The sequence below is a fragment of the Pistacia vera genome, unplaced genomic scaffold (genome assembly GCF_008641045.1).
Source record: "Pistacia vera cultivar Batoury unplaced genomic scaffold, PisVer_v2 Contig218, whole genome shotgun sequence".
Lineage (NCBI taxonomy): Eukaryota > Viridiplantae > Streptophyta > Magnoliopsida > Sapindales > Anacardiaceae > Pistacia > Pistacia vera.
Genome location: NW_022196022.1, coordinates 106,272 through 120,015, shown reverse-complemented (window position 1 = coordinate 120,015; position 13,744 = coordinate 106,272). Strand labels below are relative to the sequence as shown.

Here is a 13,744-nt window from a genome sequence, read left to right as displayed (position 1 = left end):
AATTAACAGACTTTGACATGCGGTTGGACCAACGAAACAGTTGCGAAGTGCTGGTTCAACCGGCCCGATGACAATATCAGATCACCAAATATTAGCAATTTCAATGACTTCCCCCCTAATTCAGACATATTCTAGCGTCAACCAGCCCACTTGACATCACCATTAGCATCACCTTTATCTCCACATCAAAACCCCCATGATCCTAAACTTTAATTAGCTATCGATCGTCGTCGTTGTCATCTGGTTGCTTCGCGGTTTCCTACGAGATCATAGTGCATTTTTCATATTTCAATCTTGTAAGGATTGATGTGTAATTTTGTAGAAATATATTTGTTAGATTTTAAACCTATTGGATACGTTGGGTGTTGACATACTGGGCCCTTTGACCAGGTCAAGGGGCGGTCCAATTTTCAGAATATTGGTATGTAAAAATCACTTCATATACTTTAATCTCCATAATGGAAATTTCCTCGATCCTTCCCGTTTTAATATGTTATAAATTGGACGTGTTGAAGATAAAGCTTATGATAAAATTCAATCTAATAGGAAACAAACACGTGCGTGTGAAGAAGAAGCTGGATGTGCCCTGGAATTTCCAGACAGCTTAGCTCCAGTTTGGTAGGAATGTGAGCAAGACAGAGAGTCAAGTCAATATTATAACTTTATAATAAATTAGTCAAGTTCAGTCATTAGTGGGTAGCTTCAAATTCAATGCATGTTCCAGATAAGCCAAACCGTCAAAGATTAAATAGTTCAGTTAAAGCACAAGACAAGAAGTAGAAGCGATTAGTTGGCAAAATTCTAGTTTAAGATTTTCGTGTCTCTCTCATAAACATGGACCAACATTATATTACACCAATAATGAATAATCTTTCAGGGAATCTCTTGATGTTCGTAAAATTAGTTTTAAATTTGTGTTTGTTGGCAGATGATACAAGGCTCACCAAATTTTGCCCTTTTTCTTTCACTAATGACTAATTTTTTATCAAATTATTATTAATTATTGTCAACTCTTGTATGTTACATATTGTGTTAGTATGTCCTCATTTTATTTTATTTTTATAAAAATTCAAATATATTCTACAGTAACGATGAAATTAATAGAAGTTTAGATATACAACTACATTGGTAATCAAATAAACATACTCTGGTTTTAGGGTCAATATTACACTTATAACCTAATCTCATAAACTTTCTCTCACAATTCTAACGTGGTAATTGATCAGCTCACAATGGATCTTATCTATCCAACAATTAGTCATACTTTCTCAATTCTGAGCTACCACGCCAAGATTGGGAAAATAAGTTTCAAAGATTGGGCTGTGAACCAATCTTTATTGTAGTCAGGGGCAGATCCAGTCCACTTTTAGGTGGGCCATAGCCCACTCTCGATTTTTTTTTTAAGATACTAATATATATAATTTTTGGATTTTGGTCTACCATAACAAAAATATTAATAGACAAAAATATTAATATGTAATTAGTTTTTATCTTGGCTCACCCTAAAAAAAATTTCTGGATCCGCTACTGGTTGTAGTTATATACATTAATTTGATTAGTGATGGTAGATTATATTAGTTGGGGTGGAATTTAGAAGATATTTTGGCAAAATTGCGTTGTTGTTGTCCCTTAATATATAGTGAAAGATTGTTTGAAGCAAGTTGGAAAGAGGCACTATCTTTGATGACCCAAAAGGCTGAACGTATATAATTGCCTCATTCTAGTCAAATACAAAGACAGTTTGAGAAAAAACAGATAACAAACTTTTTTGTGATTTACTTATTTATTTATTCTCCTTTTTCAATTTAAAAAAGACGATGATTCATAGTATTGAATTATGATAAATGGTTTAAGGTGTTTAATAGATATCAAAAATCAGTTAAGGTGCATACAAATTAGATGGGATACTCTGATTACCCAAAAAAATATATATATATTAAGGTAAATGATAGTGATAATTATATGCAACACATGATGCCATTAGTATTACAGTAGTTTCTTTCTTTTTTTATATATAAATAAATTATGGTGAGTTGGAATCATGTGCAATTCCATCTTCAATTTCATTGGGGTTACATCTTAAAGGTGCCAATTCCAGATTCTTCGTATAAACTCTTCGGAATTAAGCAATTGAAAAACAACACGGTTCAATCCCTTGTAAGGCAAGAACAACGCTGTAAACACGAAATTGAATTGGTTCCATTCCATTCACATGTATAAAGAATATAAAAAATAAAAATATATAATATCAATAAAATATATCTGAATATTCTCAAACAGTTGAAGCATAATAATAATAAATTACACATTCTGTATATGCCCGTCTCCGGACTCTCCACCGCTAATTCAACTTTTTGCCACTCGCTATGACAGCTCGGACATCCACCACCGCACCCAAACTCAGAACCACCAATATTTTCAATTTTCGAGTTTGCCCCTTTGTCAAATACCGAACTTGTCCCTGCTTCAGTGTTCATAACATTCGAATATTCCCTCCTTGTTCCCTCGTTTACCTCTTCTTCCTCGTAATCTCTTGCCGCCACCCAACCGTCTGATTCCCAGTTTGCCCCTGATGAACTAGCCAATTTACCGATCCTTTCCCTGGCTGAACTTTCGAAATTCTCACAATACGAATCGTCTTCGTCTTCTTGGAACTCCGAGTTGACCCAATCGAGCACGCAACGCGGAGATGACTCAGTGACTGTGATTGTATTATTTACAGATAGTAAAAACGGATGCTGTAAGAGCTGATCACAGCTCCACCGCTCACTTGGCTCCTTTCTTAAGCACTTCTCAACGAAATCACGACCCAATTCCGATAACTAAACCGTAAAAACCGGTGTTATACCAAAAAAAGTAGGGCTGATGTGGAGCCTCGTTAGTAAAGGATGGTCAGAGTTCAGAAGGGTTCTACGCTGTCCAGGTGCGACCACGTCACGCCTAGCACAAGTGGCATGACTCCTGTCAGTGCAGCAGGTGAGTGCCAAGCCAGTAAGTGGCTAGAGATCCCCCACGTGTCAAAGCCCTACTTTAATCGAGGAAATCCCTTGCACAAGTGATCAATGGGACGCAAAGAAAGGATTTGCAAGACACCTACCCGCTTGCAGATTTCATAATCATTACCTTGAACTTTCCCTCTATAAATAGAGGACTTCCTTCTCATTTAAGGGGTTAACTGATTTTACACTGAGATAGCTCTCTTTCTAAACTGTAACTCAGCTCGCTGAACGCGACCTGATCATTCTCTCTTATTAATATAATAGCAATGGACGTAAGATTCGCTTTAGAGCATCCGAACCACTTTAAATATTGCTCTTCACCTTTTATTTGATTCAATCCTCTCATATCATGTGTGACTTCTAAGTCATTTTAGCATTTTAAATGTGCGAGTAGTTGGTGTCAAAATCAAGCATCAACAGTTTGGCGCTAGAAGGAGGGCCTGATTTAGTACCTACTCTTCATCAGAAAAATCTCTGACTAATCGGTCCCACAACAACAAATGGCTCGCGGTTTCGAATCTGAGCGAACCAATCATGGCAATGAAGAAATCCCCTAGACCCAGGAGGACACTTCTCCCGAAATGCCGCCAGTCCAACAGAATATTGCGGGGGATATTCCTTTAAGCTCGCGGCTCGACCCAAGCGTCATAAGTTACCTAGAGAGGTTCAATAATACTCTTCAAACGGTCCGCCAAAGGCTAGACCGATTGGATTAGGTCACGCTACTCGAATCCAATGAGGCGGTGCCATAGCCAAAAACCCCTGCAGGTCACGTGAAAGTGCTGAAAAGAGCGAAAGCCCATACCACGCGCATTGTAGTGCGTCAGGGAAAGGGAAAGCAAGTGGCTCATAGCGGACCCAAGGGCTCTGAGGGACTAGCGAACACCGATCACGCCCTGGGTAGATTACTCGTGGCATTGCGACTCGAAGATATGTCATAGCGTGAGCCGTCCCGCGCCATGACGCACGAGCACTCCCATAAAGGTGCAAGGCAGGGAGATTCCCAATATCGCCAGAATGATGACTTCGGTCGTCGTCGTGCAGGGGATTCCCATCCTCCAAGGGTCAGTTCGTACCACCGCGGAGGTCAAGAAGACTCCCCAAATCAGAGGATGCAATCACACGGCTCTACCCAGCGTGTGCTGAGATTGGCTGAGCTTCCGACCGAGGTGAGGAACAGTTCGATTTGAGGTCTTTCTTTAACAGCAACCATGAAGGTTGAACCCACGTTGCGGAAAGTGATCCCTAGGTAGCTCTGCTGCCTCAGATTGAGGAACTACAGTGAGCTCTGGATCAACTTAAGGCTCAGCAGAATGAGCAAGGGCAGGTCGCAGAGGCGTCTCCCTTTTCTCCAGCAATGTTAGCTGCCCCTCTCCCATCGAGATTCAGAATGCCCGACATGCGAGCATTCGATGGGAATTCTGATCTGCAAGATCATTTATACGAGTTAAACGACCTCATGGAACTCGACCAAGTCTTTGACTTGGCAAAATGTCTTTGCTTGGCAGTAACCCTTACCGCCCATGCCAAGTGTTGGTTCAAGTCACTTCCAACAGGATTGGTCGGCTCATGGCCTTAAATGAGCTCGACATTTCTGAGGCACTTCTAGGTGAACATGAAGTTCTCAATGCCACTAAGCTACCTGAGCAATATACGGCAGGAAAGGGGTGAACCCCTCCAATCTTATATAGACAAGTTCCACAAGGAGCTCCATAAAGTGGCTCATACTCCTGAAAAGTCTGTTCGGACTCTCATCATTGTGGGAGTTCGCCTGCAGACAGACTTATGGAAGGAACTGCAATCTGAGGATGATGTTTCCCTCACTCGCTTCTACAACTTTACTGAAAAATACCTCCGTATCGAAAGTTTCATGGCAGCTCTTAGTCGCCATGACCCTGGTCTGCCGGGCAGTGCTCCCAACTGGGGGGAGAATAGGAGGGCTGATCGTAGATGGGCTAATGATGATCAGCGAACAGAAAAGAAGCAGCGGTACGAGCCTAAGAAATCTTATGCCCCAGTTCCTCGTCACAATCGCGACAAGAGTCAATACACTCCTCTGAATGCCTCGGTATCGGCTATTCTGGATAAATTAGAGGAGGCCGTTTTGCTCAGATAGCCTGAGCCCATAAAGGATCTCCTCTCAGCCAGAAATAATAAAAAGTACTACCGTTATCATCGGGATAATGGGCACCACACTGATGAGTGTCGGGCCCTCAAGAAAGCAATTGAGGACCTCATTAAATAGGGGCACTTCAAAGAGTATGTTGATGACTCAGCTCTTGTTCGGGAGAAAAATCGAGAGGAACCAGGGAAGAGGCGTCGTGATCGCAAAGGTCTCTACAGTGCGGGGATCATCTTTGGAGGATAACACTTCGCGAGGAACTCTTGAGGTGCCTAGGAAAGGTATGCTCGGGAAGCCTGTCATGACCCCATAAGTGCATGGGCCCGACGCTGTGACCCACCAAGGTTCGCAGAGAGGAGGAAATCACCTTCTTCAAGAAAGACGTGGTGTGATTGCATCATCCCCATGAGGATGCTCTCGTCATCACACTTGAAATAGGTCGTTACGAAGTCCACGGGATATTGGCAGACAATGAAAGCACCGTGAATATCTTATTTCAGCGAGCCTTTGAGAAGATGAAACTAGACGAGGCAGATCTGAAGCCTGCCTTTATCCCTCTGTATGGTTTCACTGGCGATCATTTGATTCCAAAGGGGATGATCTCGCTCCAGGTCACGTTGGGAGAAACCAACGAGCTGACCAAAATGACTAAGTTTTTAGTATTAGACCGTCCTTCCGCTTTCAATGGCATCTTGGGACGACATCTACTATGAAACTTCAAGGCAATCACCTCAATATACCATCTGAAGATGAAGTTCCCTACCCCGACGGGGATAGGAAAAGTAAGTGAATCTCAATGTGCATCTCGCAACTGCTATGTGAGGGCAGTGCAGATGGCGTGCAAGGGAAAGGGAGCACCAGTTGACATCATTGAGCAGGCAATGGCGATCAGCAGGATCGAGCCATAGCCTGACCCAGTTGAGGATGACATGGATCCTCACATCCTGGAATGCCTTCACAGTGGGTCGATCGAGGACCTATCCGAGGTATCGATCGATCAAAGCGAGTCGACCCGAGTGTTGAGGATCAGGAGTAATCTCAGCCCTCAACTTGCCAACGACCTGACAAGCTTCCTCAGGGAAAATGTTGACGTATTTGCATGGACTCATACTTACAAATCGGAGGCTATATTGCTATAAGGTTATGCCCTTAGTCCTAAAAAAAGTTGGGGTGACTTACCAATGGCTGATTAACCGAATGTTTTCCAAGCAGATCAAAAAATTAGTGGAAGTCTATGTTGATGACATGCTGGCCAAATCGCATGTCGCTTCAGATCACATAGCACATCTCGCTGAAATGTTTGGTATACTCAGAAGGTACAGAATGAAGCTCAACCCCTTGAAGTGTTCATTTGAAGTATCATCGGAAAAATTCTTGGGGTATATGGTTAACTAGGGGGGAATAGAAATTAAGTCCGAAAAGCTTCAAGCTCTCCTTGATATGAGAGCCCGACCAACCGAAAACAGGTTCAGAGTCTTAATTGGTGAATAGCGGCTCTTAGTCGCTTCATATCAAGAACAACAGATTGCTGCTTGCCATTTTTCAATATACTCAGGGCCAACAAGAAGTTCGAGTAGACTTCGGACTGTGAAAAGGCTTTCCAGAGCATAAAAGAGCATTTCAGAAAGCCACTTCTCTTGTCCAAGCCGCTCTCTTAAGAAATTCTTCTCCTGTATCTATCCGTCTCTCAGCATGCAGTCAACGCAACTCTGATTGGGGAAGAAAACAGAGCCCAATGACCAGTATATTATGGAGCAGGCGTTTGCTGGACACCGAAATGCGGTTTCCAAAAATGGAGCGATTAGCTTATGCCCTGCTAGTCGCCTCCAGAAAGTTGCGACCTTATTTCCATGCCCACACTATCCATGTAGTGACCAACTATCCGCTTAAGCAAGTCCTCCAAAAGTTAGAGGCTTCGGGTAAGTTGCTCAAGTAGACGATGAAACTAAGTCAGTTCAATATGTAGTACAGACCAAAAGCAACCATTAAAGGGCAGGCTATTACCGATTTCATTTCGGAGTTTTCACACCAACCGATTCAGGAATCCAAGCAATAGTCCAGCGAAGTCACCTAGGAAACTATTCAGAATATATCAACCTAGAGCCTCTGTGTCGATGGATCCTCGAACAGGAAAAGGTTCGGGGCAGGTTTTGTCCTCCTTAGTCCCGAGGGGACTCGCATCCACGGTATTCTTCGGTTTGGGTTCAAAGCTACCAACAACGAGGCCAAGTATGAAGCACTACTTGCTGGTCTATGGTTGGCAAAAGAAATGGGGTCAACCGTGATCAGTATTCACAACGACTCCATGCTAGTTGTTAATAAGATTTTGGGAGAGTATCAAGCCAAGGAAGAAAGCATGATCAGTTATTTGAAGAAAGCCAAGGTCGTGCTTGAGTCTTTTAAGCACTTCACGATCACACAGATTCCTAGAGGCAATAATTCTGTCGCGGATGCCTTGGCAAGAAAAGCCTAGTCGCTGGACTCGAATGCGCCAAAAAGTATTCCTGTTTGCTACATAGAGATCTCAAGTATCAGCTCACCTGAACAGACCGTGGTCACAACCAAATCAGTTTCTTAGATGATCCCAATTATTCAGTATCTCCGAGATGGGACCTTGCCTAATGACAAGACTGAAGCAAGAATCCTGCGAACCAGAGCTGCTCGTTACACACTCATAGGAGATCAGTTGTACAAATGAGGGTTTAATGCCCCTCTCTTTCTATGTGTAACCGACGAGAAAGCAGACTATATCATGAGAGAAATACATGAAGGGATCTGTGGTAATCACATCGTCACACGATCCCTCACTAACAAAGTTGTTCGTTAAGGGTACTACTGGCCCCTGCTTCAAGAAGACACCTTCAACTTTGTAAAAAAGTGTGACAAGTGCCAGCGGTTCATGAATGTACAGCGAGCTCTTTCCCGCCAGCTGATAACCATGACCAACCCCTAGCCATTCTCCATGTGAGGAATTGATCTTATTGGACCCATGCCAGCTGGAAAGGGAGGAGTCAAGTATGCTGTGGTCGCAGTGGATTATTTCACTAAGTGGGCCGAAGCTGAACCCTTGGCCCGATCACTACCAAGAAGCTCAAGGACTTCGTCTTCAAAAATATAGTATGCCGCTATGGAATTCCGCATACACTCATCTCTAATAATGAGAAACAATTTGATAACGAGGAATTTAAGCAATTTTGCGATGAGCTGAGTATCTATAAAAAGTTCACCTCAGTCGCAAGACCGCAAGCCAGTGGCCAGATTGAAGCTGTCAACAAGACCATCACGCATACCTTGAAAGCTAAGCTTGGCACTACCAAGGAAAATTGGGTCGATGGCCTCCCAAAAGTCCTATGGGCATATAGGACAACTACGAGAACCTTTACGTCAGAAACGCCTTTCTCGCTACCATATGGCTACGAGGCTATGATCCTAATGGAAGTGGGGGCTGGTTAACTTCGGCGGGACCTATTCAATGAAACTGACAATGAAGCACTTTTGCGTACAAGTCTGGACTTAGTTAAAGAACACCGCAACAAAGCTCGATTAAGGATAATAGCCTACCAGCAGCGTGTGAAAAGATTCTTCGACTCTAAAGTTGGGAGAAAAGACTTTCAGGTCGGTGACCTAGTTCTGAAAGAAGTCCTTCTCTGTACAGGGGAACCGAGCGCGGGAGTATTGGGACTGAACTGGGAGGGCCCATACCGCATCACTATGGTGATACGACCGGGGACTTATCATCTCAAAATGCTCAACGGCTCCGAAATACCGCGAGCTTGGAATGCTGAGCATCTTCGCCCCTATTATCAGTAATTCCGAAGTCGCTCTTTTAATTTCCTCGTAAAAATTTCCTTGAAAACTTTGTAATTAAGATCGTTTTTAAAGCCAAATTCATCTTGTATAAATGTATGATTTTGTTCCTCGCATTGTTTTTATCTTCCTGTTCGCATATGTAATGTTTGTGAAGTACGAAAGATTATAAGTGCTCACAAATAATTTAGAAAATATTCATTTTATTCATAAATTTCTAAATACAAGTGAATATGCAAGGGCAGTGAAAAGCAAGGTTGTGGGAAAAATAAAGGCAAAAGCGATCACTAGTCTTCGTCCCTAGGCCCTGAAGGTGCGACCTCGGTATCTCCAAGTTGGTCGCCAACCACCTGGTTAGCTGCCAAGTCCTCTAAAACATACTCCTCCGGTTGATCCTCTTCTGGGTGAGGTCCTAGATCTTCCTCCTCATCATCGACTCTCGCCATGGAGGTAAGGATCCTCTGGTAATCATTCGGAAGGTCGGTGAGGTCCATGATCGAGTTCGTTGGCTAAAGGGCATAAATGGACTGAATCGACTAGTCAGCAGCTTTCCTCTCAATTTCCAATTCTTGCCGCTTCATCTCTTCGGTTAATCGCCCCAGGGATAATTCGAGGTCCACCTCGAGTGCCCTCCTCTGCTTCTCAGAAGTTTCCCACAATCGAGCTCTCTCTTCCTCCGCCCGCAAGGCCCGGTCGGAGTTCACTCGCAGCTCCAGCTCTTTGTCCCCAGCCTCTTTGGTGAGCCTGGCCACTATCATTTGAAGCTGTTTAAGCTTCTCTCCCTTCTTCTCCAGCTCAGCCTTCTGGAAGTCCACCATGTGAAGAGCAGAGTTCCTCTCCAACATGTATTGGTTCGTCTGAACGATGTTCAGGCCCGACTCTTCTTTCGCAGCTGCTAAGTTGTGCCTCAGCTGCGTGTTCTCTTCCTTCAGCTTGAAAAATTCCCTCGACAGCTTCCAGTTGGATCTTTTGTTGGGCCAGGTGCATGACGAGCAAAGACTGTATAGTGAAATAAGCAAGCATTAGACTGTCACCTTGTAAAGGGTAAAGTGTTGGAAAGTCCTCTACGAGGACAAACCGTCTTACCTAGCTTTGCATTTAAACCGCCCTAATCATCAGGTCCACAAGGTTAGAGGCCATGAGCTCTTCAAAGACTTTGGCAAGTTGGCACTCCAAAAGGGTGAACAACACCGGCTGTAGGTGCTCCGGAAGTTGACCCATAGAGTCCAACATTGGTGCATCAGCTTCTGAAGCAGAAGGCACCTCGCCAACAGGCCCTTTGCCTTCTCTCCTCCAGGAAGCCGTGACCTCCCTTTGTCCCCTGCGTGGACGGACCAGTGTAACCTCGGTCGCACGTCTCGAGCTTCCTCCCCAGCGAAAAGCCTGATAAGGCTGCAACCTCCCAAGCTGTACCCCCAAGCCCTCTAGCTCAGACTCTGATTCCTCGGGCTACAACACCCTTTTTTTCTTGGACTTTTGGCCCATGGTCTTCTACTTTGGGTGTGCAGCCGCATGCTGAAGAGGTTCTATCGGTTGTTCGGTGGGTGGCTGTACCCCCACCTGTGCTCTTTCGATAGGGGTGTCGTTAGGGCCTGCCTTGGCTGGTTCCATGGCGCCGACCCAGGGAAAAATGAACCCCCTCTCCCTCAACGACTTGGCACTTTGGGCGACATATTCGCTGCATGAAAGTACTATTAGACTATTAGTAAAAGAGTTCGTTACATGCTAAAGAAAAAATTTGAAAAGACTGCGAACACTTACGAAGTAAAGGTTCCAAAGTCGCTTCAGAATTGAAAAAGCTGTACTTTCTCAAATTGGCGGTTGTCACGAGCAGTTTCACACCATGACAGTGATCTGGCAGGTTACCGAATGAAACTATTCGGTTGAAGTCAGAGAGATCTGTCAACCTGGTTGACTTGTTTCCTGCGAAGAGACATGAAAGATCGTTAGAAAGTAAATCCCAAAAAGAAAAGAAAAAATTCACTTAGTACAAAAAGGGAAGACCTACTCGCTCCCTAAAGTGGCAGATGCCATTGTAATGGAAAAAGAAAAACTTGGTCTCGTATGCCCCGATATTACTGGGGTAATTGAATATGCCTCATTCAATCGTGGATCACTTCGAGAGGTAGTAAGAATCTTTGTCCTTGCTCTTTTTTAAATAGTACGAGCAAGTGAGCTCTAGCGCAGTCAGCTGGCCGAGGCCGTACTCGGCGCATGAGATATACATAGCCACGGCTATCATATATGTGTTAGGCGTCAGCTGTAAAGGTGCGACCTCGAAGTGATCTAGGATCGACCTAATAAAGGGATTGAAGGGAATTAGTGCTCCGCATTTGAATATAGCTTCAGAGATCGCAACCATTCCCTCTGGTGAATTCTGAGTTATATGCAACTTGCACTAGTAGACGTCTGCACTAAGTGCATATTGGTCTACTGCCTTTTGTATTTCCTCTCAGGTAGCCACTGACAGAATCTCTTGAAGAGGTGCATTGATACGACACTGAATAGAGTCTAATATAAGTCGTCGACTTCGCGGAAGAAGACCATCTCAGGTCGCTCGTATAAAAATGTTCTGCAACCTCCTTGTAGTCAAGTTGGCTCAATCAGGCATCATTTGGATATGTCAAATCATGGCATAATTATGAAGTTCTCAAGGTTCGATCCTTAAACCTTAAAAACTGGGAGACTTCTGTTATGCCGGAAAAAAGTAGGGCTGATGTGGAGCCTCGTCAGTAAAGGATTGTTAGAGTTCAGAAGGGTTCTGTGCCGTCTGCCTGTCCAGGTGCGGCCACGTCACGCCTAGCGCAAGTGGCATGGCTCATGTTAGTGCAGCAGGTGAGTGCCAGGCTAGTAAGCGGCTAGAGATCGCCCACGTGTCAAAGCCCTGCTTTAATCGAGGAAATCCCTCGAGCAGGTGATCAATGGGACGCAAAGAAATGATTTGTACGGCACCTACCCACTTGCAGCTTTCATAATCATTACCTTGAATTTTCCCTCTATAAATAGAGAACTTCCCTCTCATTTAAGGGGGTTAGCTGATTTTACGCTGAAATAGCTCTCTCTCTCTCTCTCTCTCTCTCTCTAAACTGTAACTCAGCTCATTGAATGTGACCTGATCACTCTCTCTTATTAATACAATAACAGTGGACGTATGATTTACTTTAGAGCATCCGAACCACTTTAAATATTGCTCTTCACCTTTTATTTGATTTAATCCCCTCATATCACGTGTGACTTCTAAGTCATTTTAGCATTTTAGACGTGCGAGTAGTTGGTGTCAAAATCAAGCATCAACTCCTTAGAGAACCCGATTCGAGTCAGTGTATCGACACCGAAATCCTCCCATGCTAGCCTTCCAATTACCATCTCGATAATTATGTAGCCCAGAGACCAGACATCACTCTTCGGTCCCTGGTATTCTCCTCGAACCACCTTCGATGCCATCCACAGTGGACTTCCACGTGGCCAAACGAGACCACCAGAGTTGCCAATCTCCTTTGACGAGCCAAAATGGGCGAGTTTACACGAACTTGAAATCGGACCAACGAGAATGTTCTTTCCTTTAACATCACAGTGAACGATGTTCCGAGAATGCAATTTCCTCGATCCTTCCCTTTTAAATATGTTAAAAATTGGCCGTGTTGAAGATAAGCGTATAATAAAATTCAATCTAATAGGAAACAAACACGTGCGTGTGAAGATGAAGCTGGATGTGCCCTGGAATTTCCTGACAGCTTAGCTCCAGTTTGGTAGGAATGTGAGCAAGGCAGAGAGTCAAGTCAATATTATAACTTTATAATAAATTAGTCAAGAAAGGAACTAATTTAAGTAGTTCAGTCATTAGTGGGTAGCTTCAAATTCAATGCATGTTGCAGATAAGCCAAACTGAACTATCATCAAGATTAAATAGTTCAGTTAAAGCACAAGACAAGAAGTAGAAGCGATTAGTTGGCAAATTCTAGTTTAAGATTTTCGTGTCTTTCTCTCATAAACATGGACAAACATTACATTACACCAATAATGAATAATCTCTTGATGTTCGTAAAATTAGTTTTAAATTTGTGTTTGTTGGCAGATGATAAAAAGCTCACCAAATTTTACCCTTTTTCTTTCACTAATGACAAATTTTTTATCAAACTATTATTAATTATTGTCAACTCTTGTATGTTACATATTGTGTTAGTATGTCCTCATTTTGTTTTATTTTTATAAAAATTCAAATATATTCGACAATAACGATGAAATTAATAGAAGTTTAGATATACAATTATATTGATAATCAAATAAACATACCCTAGTTATAGGGTCAATACTACACTTACAACTAAATCTCACAAACTTTCTCTCATAACTCCAACCTGGTAACTGATCAACTCGGTCATTTCTGTCTAACAATTTATCCCACCTACTCGATTGTGAGCCAATCTTTATTGTAGTTATATACATTAATTTGATTAGTGATGGTAGATTATATTAGTTGGGGTGGAATTTAGAAGATATTTTGGCAAAATTGCAAGTTGAACGTCGTTGTTGTCCCTTAATATATAGTGAAAGATTGTTTGAAGCAAGTTGGAAAGAGGCACTATCTTTGATGACCCAAAAGGCCGTTAATTGAACCTATATAATTGCCTTATTCTAGTCAAATACAAAGACAGTTGAGAAAAAAAGATAACAAACTTTTTTGTGATTTACTTATTTATTTATTCTCCCTCTTCAATTCAAAAAAGACAATGATTCGTTGTATTGAATTAGTAACCCTTACCGCCCATGCCAAGTGTTGGTTCAAGTCACTTCCAACAGGATTGGTGCGCTCATG

At 42.9% G+C, this 13,744-nt stretch overlaps 1 protein-coding gene across 1 annotated transcript in view; it reads right to left on the bottom strand.

The window, feature by feature from the left end:
* Nucleotides 1–2,036: 2,036 nt before the first annotated feature.
* The window catches only part of LOC116130270 (mitogen-activated protein kinase kinase kinase 18), a 33,180-nt gene continuing 21,472 nt past the window's right edge, over nt 2,037–13,744 (bottom strand). Inside the window, exon 2 of the mRNA XM_031416025.1 lies at nt 2,037–2,750. Within this exon, the coding sequence (XP_031271885.1) occupies nt 2,148–2,750 (603 nt within the window). The 3' untranslated portion in view covers nt 2,037–2,147. The remainder of the gene's footprint in view (nt 2,751–13,744) is intronic.